Source organism: Monodelphis domestica, chromosome 2 (genome assembly GCF_027887165.1).
Source record: "Monodelphis domestica isolate mMonDom1 chromosome 2, mMonDom1.pri, whole genome shotgun sequence".
Taxonomy (NCBI): domain Eukaryota; kingdom Metazoa; phylum Chordata; class Mammalia; order Didelphimorphia; family Didelphidae; genus Monodelphis; species Monodelphis domestica.
This window is the reverse complement of record NC_077228.1, coordinates 278,946,359-278,961,994: the sequence shown is the minus strand read 5'-3', so window position 1 is coordinate 278,961,994 and position 15,636 is coordinate 278,946,359. Positions and strand designations below refer to the sequence as shown.

General features: G+C 40.5%; 1 protein-coding gene across 2 annotated transcripts in view; it reads left to right on the top strand.

Annotated features, from left to right (window-relative positions):
• The window catches only part of KCNK5 (potassium two pore domain channel subfamily K member 5), a 71,751-nt gene that overhangs the window by 46,834 nt on the left and 9,281 nt on the right, over positions 1-15,636 (top strand). For both annotated transcript variants that reach the window (XM_001370193.3, XM_056818170.1), the window contains exons 2-4: positions 12,620-12,731; positions 13,355-13,521; positions 14,181-14,349. In XM_001370193.3, the coding sequence (XP_001370230.1) occupies positions 12,620-12,731; positions 13,355-13,521; positions 14,181-14,349 (448 nt within the window). The remainder of the gene's footprint in view (positions 1-12,619; positions 12,732-13,354; positions 13,522-14,180; positions 14,350-15,636) is intronic.

Here is a 15,636-nt window from a genome sequence, read left to right as displayed (position 1 = left end):
TTACTGACCTTCATGGCTTCCTTTAAGCCCCAAGGAAAATCGCTTCTTTTACTGGAAACCTTCCAATTCTAGTGTTTCCTTCTGTTATTAACTATTTGTCCTGTCTGTAACTTGCTTTGTATATATTTGTTTGCATCTTATTACATTAGATTATAAACTTCTTGAGGACAAGGGCTATTTTTTGTCTTTTTACATCACTGGTGCTTAAACATAGAACCTGGGACATGCATAGTTGGTGCTTAGTAAATGTTTATTGATTGATTGATGAGAGGGGAGATCACGTTTCTTTAAGATGACTAGCAAAGTTTTAATTTTATAAAGTTTTTTTTTAAAGGGAATGGGGAGAGAATAAGCATTCATCAATTTTCTACTATGCTGAGTGTATTACAGATATCTCATTTGATCCTCATACCTACCCTATGAGGTGTAGTTGCTATTATTTTATAGTTGAGAAAAATGGAGACAGAAGGAGTTAAGTCACTTATCTAAGACCACTCAGTTGGAAGTCTATGATGCTGAATTTGAACTCAGATCTTCCTGACTTTAGGTGTATTTCTCTATATCCACTGTTCCACCTAGTAGACTAATTTTATTTAATTTTTTAAAACCTTTCTTTCTTAGCAATAACTTTAAGATAGAAGGAGCTAAGAGATTTGCCCAGGGTCACAGTAGAAGGAAGTTGTCTGAGGCTGAATATGAACTCAGATTGTTCTTTATATCCACTGTTCTACCCAGCAGCCTCATTTTACTTTTTAACCATTACTTTCTGTCTTTGTGACAACTTTTAAGAAAGAAGGGCAAGAGCTAGCTTGCCCAGGATCACACAGTTAGGAAGTATCTGAAGTCAAATTTGAATCCAGGTCCCCCCAACTCCAGGCCTGGCGCTCTATAACTACTATTTCTCCTGGATCCCGCATTTTAAAAGATGGAAGAGTGGAGCAGAGCTAGAAAGATGAGTTCGCTCTTGAATTTAAGTGATATAATGGGGAAAATGCTGAATTTGGGGTCAGAAAAGATACAGGTATAAATTCTAAGACAAAGGTAATAGTTTTAAGAAAAAGAAATGAAAGTAATGTAAAACCAAAAAGAGCAGCTAAGTGATACAATGGATACAGCTTTGGACCTGGAATCAAGAAGATTGAATTTCTCAAATAGTTACTAGCTGAGTGACCCTGGGCAAATCACTTCTACTCTACTTGCCTCAGTTTCTTCATCTCTAAAATGAGCTGGAGAAGGAAATGGCGAACCATTCCAGTATCTTTGCCAAGAAAACCCCAAATGTAGTCACGGAGAATTGGATGTGCCTGAAACAACTGAATAACATCAAAAAAAAGGTGTTTTTTGTTTGTTTTGTTTTTGTTTTTAAAGAAAAAGCTTCATAAAGGACCCTCTGGTTGCTCATGGTCTGCTAGGTTGTATAGTGGATAGAGTGCTTCAAATCTGGCCTCAGACACTTAACTACTCCAGTATCTTTACCAAGAAAACCCCAAATGGAGTCATGAAGAGTCAGCCACAACTGGTGGCTGAATAACAAAAGGTACATAGACCAAAAAAAGAGAGAGAGAGAGAGAGAGAGAGAGAGAGAGAGAGAGAGAGAGAGAGAGAGAGAGAGAGAGAGAGAGAGAGAGAGAGAGAATGAGAGAGAATAGCCCACAGGTCTGGGTCTAGACAGAACTATAAAGTCCAAGTAAAGCCAACCTTCTCTGCCCCATCATATCTAAATGACCTCTCTGCCATCATGAATCCTGGAAGTATCTGGTCATGAGCCAGGTTTTCCCCAGCACATAGCATTTTCCTATTTGGTCTAGGTAGACCATAGTCCTATGGATGATGGCGATGGAGATAAAGTCTCCCCTGGGCTTCAGAAACTGGGAGAGAACCCCCTTTATTTTCCCTGGAATTATTACCATAGACATGGAGTCCTGTTCTTGTACACCCTTCCTGCCACCCTCTCCTACACCCCCCCCCCCAAATCCTTTGCCTTCCAGGCTCCTTCAGGTCTTCTACTTCTGGCTTCATTTGTGCCCTGACCCTTTTCTTCTTGGTCTTTATTCCCCTGACCCATTGCCTCTACACCTTGCCCATATCTGTTCAATCCTCTCCTTTTGACCCTGCCTGGCTCCATTTTCCTTCCACAATTCCAGTGGGACCAGCTCTCCACATGGAGAGACTCGATGGTATTAGTTTTGGCATCTCATACATCCCGTAGCCTGGCCAGCACCATTGTGGGATATTTGCTGATTAGATTTCCCTCTCTCCCTCCCTTCCTCCCTTGCTGGGTCAGGCAGCCCAGAGTCTTAGTAGAAACTGGAGCCTATTCCTGAGTCTTGCTGGCTATCACAGGATACTAGCTAGCAGAGCTATTGCTGCTGGTTTCAGCTGAACTAAAATTGCCAAAAGATGTCAGATGGAGACAGGGTGCCCCAGCCTGCATCCTTCTGTACCCCCATCCCCCAAGGACCAGCTGGGGTTAGAGAACCTGTGAACTGCTGGTGGGACAAATAGAAAGGGAAAGATTTGCCTGCCTGCCTTCTCTAGGGACATACAAGCCAAGATATGCATTTTGGTTTTTCCTGGCAGCTGTTTCTGCAAAGCTGCAGAAATTGGTGCCTTTGGGTGCCTCGTGTATTCAGGGAGCTAAGCCTGTGTAAGGGGAGCCAAGCATGGTAGACCTGAGACATTCAGGCCTGTGTTCTGGGCCAGAGGGGACTTCTTTATAGAAGGGGGGGGGGGATTTAAGCATTCACTTGGGTCAAAACGCTAAAGTAGGGGAAGGTTGGGCAAATAATTCCTCCTCTCTAAATCTTAGTTTATCTATATCTATATACATATATATAGTTTATATACATATACAAATATAGTTTATAAGATAGATAGATAGATGGATAGATGGATAGATGGATGGATGGATAGATGGATAGATAGATAGTTTGTCTATAATCTGCTTTACAAATTTGTGTTAGGGACTCATCCTCAAGGAAAGGCTTCATGGTGGACCTACCCACCTCTGTTGGCATTATGAAGGAGTCATGCCTCACACAGTCCCTGTCTCCATGGGAAAATGAAGTGTGCTGTGGGGACATGAGCGGTGATTGCCCTCTGGGTTTTGATCCCATTTTTGCCACTGCCAAGCTGTGGTAGTCTATCAACAACTCTAGAAAGGATCTGAATCACACAACCTCAGATTTAGAGCCAGAAGGGATATTAGAGTTTGTTGAGTTCAGCCTCCTAATTTTACAGAGGAAGGAACTAAGGTCAACAGAGATGAAATTATTTGACCAGGGTTTTAAGGTTTATAGAGAATTTATTCACATCATTCTTTGAGGTAGGGAATCAGTATATTATCTTGTCCTGAGTATTATATTTCCACAGGTAATATTAGAGCCAGGGCAGCTAGGTGGTGTAGTGGATAGAGCTTTGGTTTTGGAAACAAGAAGACTCATCTTCATGAGTTCAAATCCAGCCTCAGGCTCTTAGCCACCTGTGTGATCCTGGACAAGTCACTAAACTGTTGGCCTCAGTTTCCTCATCTGTCAAAAGAGCTGGGAAACAAAATGGCAAACTACTCTGGTATCTTTGATAAGAAAATTCCAAAAGGGATCATGAAGAGTCAGATATGACTGAAAAAAGGTGTTATGCTAGTTTTGGACATAGGAAGACTTGAATTTAAAACCAGTATTCCCAGGACCTTGTATCGATGTGTCTGTAAGTTCTGGGGAGCTGGCTTTGGAAAGGGCTGGCCCTGTGGTACCATGGCAGTGGCATAAATCCTACCTCTCCAAGAGGTTGACTACACTCCAGCTAAGAGTTTTGAGTGAACAGATTTGACTAATTGGGAGTCCCTTTTAACCCCTCTTTCGTCTTGTGGCAGGGGCTAGAGGACCCCACGCCCAAACTTAGCCCCTGCCACTTGAAAGAAAATTGGAAAACTAAGGAAGGAGTCTGAACTCTTTCCAAAAATAAAAACTAAGCCTAGCCTGTCTTGAGGTCCCCCTCTTACCCCTTTTCCCATCCCTCGGCCAACTCCAGGCCTGTGCAGAAAATGAAAATATTGATTTGTGTCATTCTGAGAGCCAAGTTAAAGAATGCTTTGGGTGAATGGGACTGGCTGGACCCTTTCCTGGGGAGGGAAGCTTCTCTAACCTCAAGGCCTGGGCTGGGGCAAGGACAAACTGTCTTCGAGGGTGTCTGACTGTGACCGGTTTATTCCACACCCAAATTCTACCCTCCACCCTTGTCTAGCCTCACAGAGCGTTTTTTTACTGTGAAGGTTGCAAAGCTTGCTACCTCTTTCATTCCAAGAGAAAGTCTGGTGCCAATGGAAGGAACATTGAATAAAGACTAGACTGAAGGTCTGTACAGAAGGGGCCATCGTACCTAGCTTCCCACACAGTTAACAAAACTAAGATCTGAACCATGATGTCTTATGTGGCTTTGTTTTCTTTCTTTCTTCTTTCTTCCTTCTTCCTTCTTCCTTCTTCCTTCATCCTTCTTTCTTCTTTCTTCTATCTTCATTCTTCTTTCTTCCTTCTTCTTCCCTTCTATCTTAGAATCGATACTTAAGTATTGGTTTCCCTGTAGAACAATGGTAAGGGCTAGGGAATTGAGGTAAAGTGACTTGCCCAGGGTCACTCAGCTAGGAAGTATCTGAGGCCAGATCTGAATCCAACACCAGGCCTGGGTCAATCCACCAAACCTCCAAGCTGCCTTCCCCCCAATCTTCAGTAGAGCTTCTAAAAGTGTCTCTCTTGTCTTCCTTAAGCTACACCAAGATACTAGCTGTCTTGCTGTAATTCCCCAAGATTGAAGCAGTAGTCAAGACATTCTTGTTCAGGATAGATGGAGGAATAGATGGATTCATTCAGTAACCTTTTAAGCACCTACTACGCACATGCTCAACAATAAACATTAAAGATGCAATAAAGGGCAAGATACAGCCCCTCCCCTCAAGGAGCTTGAAATCTAATATGAAACAGATGAATGAAATGAAACAAAATAAATGAAAAAGCATTTATCAAATGCTTTATGTATACAAAGGCAATGTGGTATAAGAACACTGTATTTTGGAGCCAAATCATAGGTTTTAGTCCTGGGCTTGCTATTTTCTTCATGTTTGAATTTTTGACAAGTCAATTCTCCTCTCCAAGTTTTAGTTTCCTTCTCTGTAAAATGGTTAGAATAGATGAACTCCAAAGTTGTGGGGTTTTTTTGTTTTGTTTTTTTTTCATGCTCTAAATCCTATATTACAAGTAGAGTGTGAATGATAAATAGGTTCCCTTGGCAGCTGAGGAAAAAACTGGTAACCGTGGGTCACATTTACATGGTACTTTGGGAAGCTAAGTGGCACAGTGGACAGAATCCCAGACTTGGAGTCAGGAAGATTCATCTTTCTGAGTTCAAATCTGACCTCAGATACTTCCTAGTTCTGTGACCCTGGGTAAATCACTTATTCCTATTGGCTTCAGTTTCCTCATCTATCAAATGAGCTGGAGGGAAAAAAATGGCAAATCACTAGCTGTGTGCCTCTGGGCAAGTCATTTAATCCTGTTTGCCTCAGTTTCCTCATCTGTCAAATGAACTAGAGAGAGAAAAGGCAAACCACTCCAAAATCTTGGCCAAGAAAACTCCATATAGGGTCACAAAGAATCAGATGTGACTAAAAAATGACTAAACAAAATGTATGTTTTCTTCCCCATATTCCAGGATATAAGCGAACACCTGCTGACCCCCTATATAATGTAATTTTTAAAAAAAATATTTTTCCAGGTTTATATGATACATTTTCTTTTCTTCTCCTTTCCCAGAGCCGACAAACAATTCCATTGGGCTATACAAATATTATAATGTGATTTTCTTCTATGTATACATACATATATAATAAAGTTTGATTTAACAACATTAAATCCAGTAATAACAAAATATAGCATATATATTATATAGTACTGTACCCCCTTATCCTGGGAGAATATGTTCCAAGACTCCCCAGTGCATGTCTGAAACTATGGATAGCTTTTGTTTTAACTTTTTTTTTATCCCTTACCTTCTGTCTTAGACCCAATACTGGCAGAACCAATAAGGCAAAAGGGCAATAAGGGCTAGGCAGTAGGGGTTAAGTGACTTGCCCAGGGACTCGCAGCTTGGAAGGTCAGATGTGAATAGAGGACCTCCCATCTTTTTGGTCTGTCTCTCAGTCCCTTAAGCCATTTAGCTACCCCTTGCTTTAACTTTTATCACCTGTTAACTTTGCTGTATATTAATATGTTCTCTCTCCCTACTTGTGCCCTTTGACTTAACACTTCATGGCCTCTCAATCTCCCTGTCTCTACCTTAAAAAAAAATCTTTCAAGTGAAAGCAGAAAAATTGACTTCCAGAGACCACCTCCTTGGGCAGATGCTAACTGAGACTGGGGAAATCGAAACCATAGATAAGGGGGACCTACTGTATTTATTCTCCTATTTACTCCTGTACTGTATTTATTTTCCTACTTGGCACTCCATAGATCATGCCATGGAACAAGTTGCATCTCTTCTCTTTAAGCCTCAGTTTCTTTATGAAACATTTAGACCAAACCTCCAGCTTTTAAGCTTATGATCTGGGAATTTTAGGTTCCCTGAGGGCAGGAAGTATATCTGTTCCTCATCTTCCTATCCCCCTTGACTAGCACACTGCCTGGCATAAAGAAGGTAGTTAATTAAGATCCTTGTTGAATCGAATCCCTCAAAATGCTCCTGAAAGGGTTTTTTCTTCATTCCATCTTCCTCTGAAGTTCCACTCACCCCTGGGCCAGGATTGATCATAACATGAGTTAGTCTCATATGTATAAAAGATATATGAGAATAACTATTCTCATATATGTAATATATGGGAATATATTTATATATAAAATACATTTATATTCCCAATTTCTTGGGAAGCTGTGTGTCCACAAAGAGACTCCATCCATCCACTAGAATGAAAACTGTGGCACCCCTCAGAAAAACAACGGCTTAAAAAATTAAAAGGACAGATTTAAAATTAAATTACAAATTAAAAAAAATTAAAAAGAAGTGACTTTCACAGGGCTAAAATCTTCCAGGGACTCTCATCCCTGACTCCTCCCCAAACTCTGGGGCCTTATTAGAACCTTGTACTGACAAAAATGAGAATAGAGAGAGTAAAGCCTGTGCCAGACTGATAAGGAAAGGGGCTGAAGGGGGTTATAAAGCAAATTGCTTTGTGTGCTGATATGGGTCAAATGAGCAGTCAGGTTGCCAAGGGCAAGGAAGCCCTTGAAATAGTCATAGAATCATAAATCTGGCCATATAAGGAACATCAGAAAGCAACTGATGTCCATGAGTGGGTAGAGAGTCATGCTATCTAATTGGGTATCTTCTTTATGGAGCCAAAGAAAATAACGTCCGGGTTTGTGACTTAACATAGTAAGCTAAAGTAGAGCTAAAATTTGAACACACATCCTTTGATTATATTTCTTCTGTACCATATCTCTTAAATGTCTTCAGTGGTCTCTCTTAATTCCCTTTATTCCTTCCCACTGGCTAATTGTCTCTTTTATTTTCTCTTTCTATCATCACCCTGACTCTGGACTAAATAGGCTATGAGAAATGATTTGAAATTTATTTATACTAACATGTAAGTGACTGCTAAAAAATTGAAGCATTATTCGTCTTAGGGGAGAAATGTAATTTAATTTAATTTCATTTAAACCAAGGTACAAAGTGCTAAAAAACAAATAAATAAAGCTCAGATACCAGGACCTGGCCTATAGGCATTTTCCTTTGGGTTATGACCAAGGCAGGAAGGAAATAAATGGTACTCAATCCTATTCGACCACACAAGTAGCTACCACTTGGTAAAGTGAAAAGGGTAGAAAAACACTGATTTAATGGTAAGGGCAGTAGATTTGGAATTAAGAAATCTTATTACAAAGGAAGGGGCCTCAGTGACTTGCCGAAGGTCACACAAGACTAAACTCCATGTTTTTTGACTATCCAGTGCTCATTCCACTAAACCATCCATCTTCACATTTGGCATGACTTGTTCGTAGTGAAATCTATTAAAGTCCTCCCTCTGGTGCCTCATTATAGTCCTGGATCCTCAGGAACCATGCCAGTGAAGAGTACCAACAGGTCCTAGCAAGCTGGAAATACAGGCCTGGCAGTGGAATGTGGGTGTATCATTCATCCAAGGACCAGCCTCGCTCATAATGAGAAGCTTGGCCACACAGTTATAGATAAAACATTTATTCAATGTATATTTGTTCTAGGCACTGTGCTAGGGTTACAGAAAAAAAAAAGCAAAAGGAAGACAGTTCTGACTCTCACTGAGTTTACATTTTAATGGGAAAAGACAGCAAATAAAGAGGAGCTGGATAGCAAAGGAATCACTGTGCAGGGGTGAGGGATGCTAGATGAGGAGGAGATGAAAAAGTCCCAAAAGTTAGGAATGGAGTTGGTAGTGAAGACTCTTTCGTGTGCCTCATGAAATGTTGGTCCAAATCAGCAACTGGACAGTTGAAAGAGAAGACTGACGAGTGGAGGCATCTCCAGGGTGAGAAAGATGCTGGTGGAAAAAGTAGAGAGTGAAAAGTGAAGCCAGAAGTGCAATTTCTGACACTGGCATAAAGACTGTCTAGTAAAATGTGGAAAGGTTTTATTCTCTCTTGATAGATCATTTCAGTGAAATCCCATCAGGAACTGAAGAAATTGTCTCAGTGAACCCATATTGGCTTCTATTGATCAACACTAAGACTAAATATTCAAAGATGTTTAATTAAGTTATAATTTTGCCTAGGAATCAATCTTACCTGTCTGTAGTTTGGGGGAGGAAAGGAGGGAGGAGTAGACAAACAGGCAGTGAATTGGGTCATTTAAATTGACCATCTCTTACCTTCTGGCCCTTATCCAGGTTTCTATTTCCTTGAGGATCACTGAAAGTGGTGGTTCTTTGGTCATGTTTGCCAAGTTCTTTAAGTCCCCTAGAATGGAAGTCATCTGCCCTAGAGATTTAAATTAAGGCTATCTTCTCACCTATCTTGGACCTCAGTTTCCTCCTAACCATATTTGTTCTATCCTTTCCATTCTGAAGATCCTTCTCTTTGATAGAGAAGAAAGAAACTCACAGCTGAGCAGTTTTGCTTTCTCTCTATTGCATCATTTGCCCCAAGCATTGGACTGGTTCCTCCCTCCATCTTCCAGGGTATAAAAGCCCAGTTTATTGTACTTAGTGCTTTCTGACCAGTCCCAAAGCAAACCTTGAAACATCTTTCACTTTTCACCCATTTATATTTTCCTCAATTGTTTGGCCTATGTCTTGTCACATCTTTAAAGTAGACTGTGAACTTCCTGAGGACAGGGAACATTTTATTTTTCTACATATATAAGTATATATTCTAATACATTTATATATTATGTTAAATCAGATTTAATATAATGTTATATAATAAGTTTAATTTGCAGGGTAGCTAGGGTGGTACAGCAGATAAGAGTGCCAGGCCTGGAATCATCTTCCTCAGTTCAAATATGGCCTCAAACATTTACAAAATGTATAACTCTAGACAAGTCATTTCACCCCATTTATCTCAGTTTCCTTATCTGTAAATAAGCTAGAGAAGGAAATGGTCTACCACTGTAGTCTCTTTGCCAAAAAAACTCCAAATGGGGTCATGAAGAGTCTGACACAACTGAAAAAATTGGACAATAACAAGGTTTAATTTAATAAATTACTATTTATATGATATTCACATATATTAAATTATATTGAACTTAATAAATTTAAATAGAATTAAATTTAAATAATGTAAATATAATTTTAAATATTTCAGTTATTTTCTGCCTGTCTTCCACCTCCCCTTGTCCCTGCTCATATCTTCCTAACCATTGTGTCTCTGTGGAGGAATGGATGATAGACAGTGTTGATGGCCTGTTGGACCAGCACATCTAATTGGAAAATTCTTTAAAGAACATACTGTATCCATTTACATGGATTCCCTCACGGTATCTCTAAACTGCACATTCCAGTCCAACAAATCCACCCTTTTGCTTTTTTCCCCAACAAACGTCAGTGGAGTTGGAGCTGACACAAGCTAGGGGTGTGGTAGTGGGAGAAGAATGATAAAAGTTCTGTGCAATCTCATCCTGGGCTCTGAATTTGACACCCCTCCCTCCATCTCCTTCTCCCCTCTAACCTCGCCTTTTCCTTCATTAAAGTCCCATCTAGATGTTTCAGCCAGTGTCTTCGAGGCTGAAGGCTTTCCCCGAGTTACTTTATTTGCAAATGAGATGAGGGAGGATGTGGGGCTTATATCTTGGACCCCAGGACTAGAGTCAGGAGTAGATCTTGTTCCTTTCTCATTTGGGACTTACCCTGCTGGGTCCTTGACTCAACATTCCCTTACTAGAAATAGTCAGAAAGTATAATGGATACCGCAATGGGCTTGGAGTCAAGATGACTTGAGTTCAAATATGATCTTAGACAAGTACTAATAGTATAACCCTGACCTGTCTGCCTCCTTTTCTCCATTTGTAAAATGGATTAAACCCTCCCTGGGTTGTTATAAGAAGGACCAAATGAGATAATAATTATCAGGCACTTAGCACAGTGCCTGACACATAATGAACGCTATATAAATATAATTAGGGCACTCAAAATCAATAAATAGACTCTTTTTCCTGGGTTCAAATCTGCTCTCGGACATTTAGCAGCTTTGTGACCATAGGCACATCTTTTAATTAATCCTCTTTACCTCTGGTTCCTCATCTGTAAAATGAGCTAGACAAGGAAATGGCAAGCCATTCTAATTTCTTAGCCAAAAAAAATCCCAAACGGGGTCACAGAGTCAGACACAAATGAAATGACCCAACAACAGAAGTATATATGTGAGCTATTTTTATTATTAAAGGAAAATGAGAGGGTTAGTTAGACTAGATGATCTCTAAGGTACTTTTAGATTGTAAATCTTGTGATCCTTCTAAACCTTTCTTTTCTCCTAGCCCAGAAGTAAGGACCTTTGATCTTATCAGGACTTACTTCTGATCCTTCCCGAAAGGCAAATATCAGTGATATTTGTGTGTGACAGCTCTCTCTAATAGAGTACCTTCAGGATTGCAGAGTGATATCCGCATGATTTTTTGTGAAGTAACTGGTGCAAGTAATAAAATCTTCCATTTTAGTAGATAAGAAATAGGAATGTTAACTGGTCTGTCCAGTTAGTTAAGTGTTAGAGCTGAAGTCTGATCTTAGATCTAGCACTAAAAGGGGTTAGGGAAAGAGGACACCTTAAAGGCTATCTGTCCGGTGAAGGACCTGATCTGTCCCAATCTCCTCATTTTTCAAATGAGGAAACTAAGCCTAAAGGTTAGATGATTTGTCCAAGGTTACACAGATAGTAGACAATCGGGGACAAGATTTGAAGACTCTTATCACCTGATACCTGGACTATTGCAATAGCTTCCTGGTTGGTCTCTGTGCCACAAATCTCTCCCAGTCCAGTTCCTCTTCCACTTGGCTACTACGTGATTCTTCTAAGATGTACGTCTGACCAGATCACTTCTCATTTGTTTGTAATTGTTTGTTGGCATTCAAAGCCTTCTATGACTTGACCCCTTCCTATTTTTCTTGTCTTCTTGTACTTTATACTACCCATTTTAAACAATATTTTGTGATCCAATGATTCAGGTCTCCTTGCTGTCGCTTGAACAAAACACTCTGTCTCCCTATTTGGTTTGGGTTTTTTTGTTTGTTTGTTTGTTTTACTATCCATCCCCTCTGCTTGGAATTTTCTGCATGTCCCCCTTCTGACTTCCCTGATTCCTTCAAATCCAGCTAAAACCCCAACTTTAGGAAGCTTTTTCTTAGCCCTCTTAATTCTAGTGCCTCCTCTCTATTGATTATCCTCAGTTGATCCTGTCTGTATCTTATTTGTACATCTCTGTTTGCAGTTGTTTTCCCACTAGCCTGTGAACTCCTTGAGAAATGGGACCATCTTTTGCCTTTCTTTGAATCCCCCTACTTAACAGTTTCTAACACCTAATAAGTGCTTAATAAATGTGAGCTGAGATTGTCTTTTGCTTTTCCTTGTATCCCCCTACTCAGCAGTCTCTGACACCTAGTAGGTGTTTAATACATGTGAACCTGGACTGTCTTTTGCCTTTCCTTGTATCCCCCCAATCAGCAGAGTCTCTGACAGCATAGTAGGTGCTTAAAAAATGTTTATTGACTGTAATACCAGGAACTGGTTCCATAAGCATACATTGTTCTCTGTAGCATGCCACCTTCTGACTTGACACTCTTTCCACCATATTAAAAATCCATCTTGTGGTGTGGAAACTTCATTGATTTAGCAACTAGAAGTAGGATAAATGGGAGTGGGGATGGCCATAATAACAAATAATTTTACCACCTAGCTGGGAAATTCCCAGCTCTGAGCTAAGTCTGCTAGCCTCAAAGGGAAATGATGAGGCTCTTTAGCTCCCCCCCCCCCAAAAAAAAAAAACTTCTGGGTATCTGGAGTAGGAAATTTGCTTCCTGTAAGGCTCTTCCCTTGAGGCTGATCTCCCCTTATCTATTCCTTCCTTTCTTGTTTGAATTCTCACCATTTTGTTCTCTCCTCTCTCCCTCCAGGTTGTATCTGATGCTGCTGGGCAGGGTGTGGCTATCACAGGGAACCAGACCTTCAATAATTGGAACTGGCCAAATGCTGTCATCTTTGCTGCCACAGTCATCACCACCATTGGTATGTCATTCTGCATCTAGGCTGAGGAGCAATGCCTCACATGCCTTCCTGGTTATTGGGGATCTTTCAGATGTATCCATTCCTCTATCCCATCAGCTGAGCTTCCAGGAAGGGCTATCCAAGGACTAGACAAGGTCTTGGGAGCTCTCAATTGCCAGACAAAAAGATTAGTCACCCTTTGCCCTTTCAATGCCCTCCTGTGGACTCCCAAGAAAAGAGCTTTTTTTCCCAGAGTCTGACACAACTCACCAAAAATTACTGAATTTAAGATTGGGCATTTATTTGGAAGACAGAGGCAAACATGTTGTCCCTATCCTCCAGGAGCTCCTCCACCAGAGAATGGAGATAATTAGTCAAAATAAATAATTGACAGCAGGTGTTGAGATTAAATCTTAGCCAGAGGTTCTGATAGACAGAAGTGAACACAAACTGTAAATCCCGGAAGGCTTGGGTATGCCGTGAGCTATTGTAGGGGAGGAAGGGACTGGAATTTATCAGGTTTTGGAGACTTCTCAACTCATTCCTATCACATCAATATTCTTCTTAAACTTTCTCTTTTTTTCCCACTGAATCCTTTTACAAAAAAGGGATTACTTTTGTCTGACTCCTTTTTCTTTCCAAAGGTTACGGAAATGTAGCCCCCAAGACACCTGCCGGACGCCTTTTCTGCATTTTCTATGGCCTCTTTGGGGTTCCCCTCTGCTTGACCTGGATCAGTGCCCTGGGGAAGTTCTTCGGGGGACGAGCTAAAAGACTGGGGCAGTTCCTCACCAAGAGGGGTGTGAGCCTGGTATGTATGCTTCTGCAGGACTCCCTTCCTGAAAGCCTGATGAGCCTGGTCTCCTTGCTGGGGCATGCCTGGGGAACTAGGTAAAGAGGTACCCCCTTTGCCATTCCCTGCTTGGTCCCTGGGGAGCAACCCACACTTACCTCAACCCACACTTACCTCCCATTTTGAGGGCAGGAGTAGGAAGATCATAAAAGGTTAGAGCTTGAAGATAGTCTAGCCCAATCCCTTTGAGGAAACTGAGACTTGGAAAGATAAAATTCCCTGGAAGACCTGGGATTTGAACCCAGATCTTCTGACTCTAGAGTTAGAACTCTACAATCCAGGTTTTGAATAATTGATGTGAAAGGGCAGAAAGAACTCAGTTTTGAAGGAAGGGATGGTAAAGAAGAAGGTGAATGTGCCATATTACGTATCAAGGCTGAGAACAGAAATGCTAGCATAGGATTTGTAGTCCAGAGAATAAAGAGGTGGAGATTCCTCTGCCTGCTTCTTTACCTTGGGCTTCTCCACCTGAGATTTATCACTTACCAATAACTTTCTTGGGATTCTGTAGACCAGGCTGGGTAAGTCCTTTCAGAGCATACTGGAATCTTTGTCCTTGACTTTCTAGGTCTTGAATAGACTGAACTTCCTTATTTTCTTTCTCTACCCCTAAACAGAGGAAGGCTCAGATAACTTGCACAGCCATCTTCATCATTTGGGGGGTGCTAGTGCACCTAGTGATCCCTCCCTTTGTGTTCATGGTGACTGAGGAGTGGAACTACATTGAAGGCCTCTACTATTCCTTCATTACCATCTCCACCATTGGCTTTGGAGACTTTGTAGCGGGTAAGTTGACTCTTCCTTCTTCTTGGTTTCTTCTTTCTCTTACACATTCTTCCTTTGATCCTGATCTCCTACTTTACTTCCATTCTTGTTTTTGCTTTCTTCTCTTCACACTTTCCTCATTTCCCTACTCAAACTTTTATATTCCTATTTTTTCCTCATCTACTTCCATCTCATTTCTCTCTCCCTCCCCTCTCCTCAGGTATGATTGGACAGATTCCCCATTCCCTCCTTCTCTCTCTTCCTTTCTTCCTTTGATATCCCTTTCTTCTGCCTTTCCTTCTTACCTTCCCTTATCTCTCAGACAGAATGCCAGGACCTGGTTCTAAAGCCTACTAAGGGATATGAAAAGAAATCTTGGAGTCCTTTGCTAGAGGAGCTTTTTTATCTTGCCACAAATTGCGTGGTCAGTTGTTTTTCAGTCATATCCAACTCTTTGTGATCCCATTTGGGATTTTCTTTCTTTTTAAAATTATGTATGTAATTATGTTAAAATATATATTTACTAACTAATTACAGGTAATAAAAAATTTCTAAACAAGTTTTCCTAAGTTATATAATCAAACTTATCTCCCTTCCCTTCCCCCTCCCAGTGCTGGCAGGTGATTCCATATTAACATATTGTTCATTTTTGTAAGTGAATAATAAAACCAAAACCCCAAAACATAAACCCAAATAAACAACTGAAAAATTGTGTGCTTTCATCTGCATTCTGACTCCAACAATTCTTGCTCTGGAGGTGGATAGCATTCTTTGTAATAAGTCCCTCAGAATTAATTGTCCTGGATCATTGTAATAATATAATAATAATAGCTGTCTATCACAGTTGATCAATTCCACAGTATTGCTGTTTCTGCATACAATGTTCTCCTGGTTCTGCTTATTTCACTTTGTATCAGTTCACATAGGTCTTTCCAGATCTTTCAGAAATCATTCTTTTATAGCACAATAGTATTCCATTGCCATCATATGCCACAACTTGCCCAGCCATTCCCAATTGCTGGATATCTTTTTAATTTCCAAATTTTTACCACCAAAAAAAGAGCAGCTATAGATTTTTTTTTGTGCAAGACCCTTTCCCCTTTTTGGCTTTTCTTGACAACAAGATATTAGAATGGTTTGCCATTTCCTTCTCCAGTTCATTTTACAGATAAGGAAACTGAGCCAAACAGGGTGAAATGATTTGTCCTGAGTCACACAACTAATAATGTCTGAGATCAGATTTGAACTCATGAAGATGAATCTCCCTGACTTCTAGATCCAGCCTCTATCTGCCATACCATTGTAAGG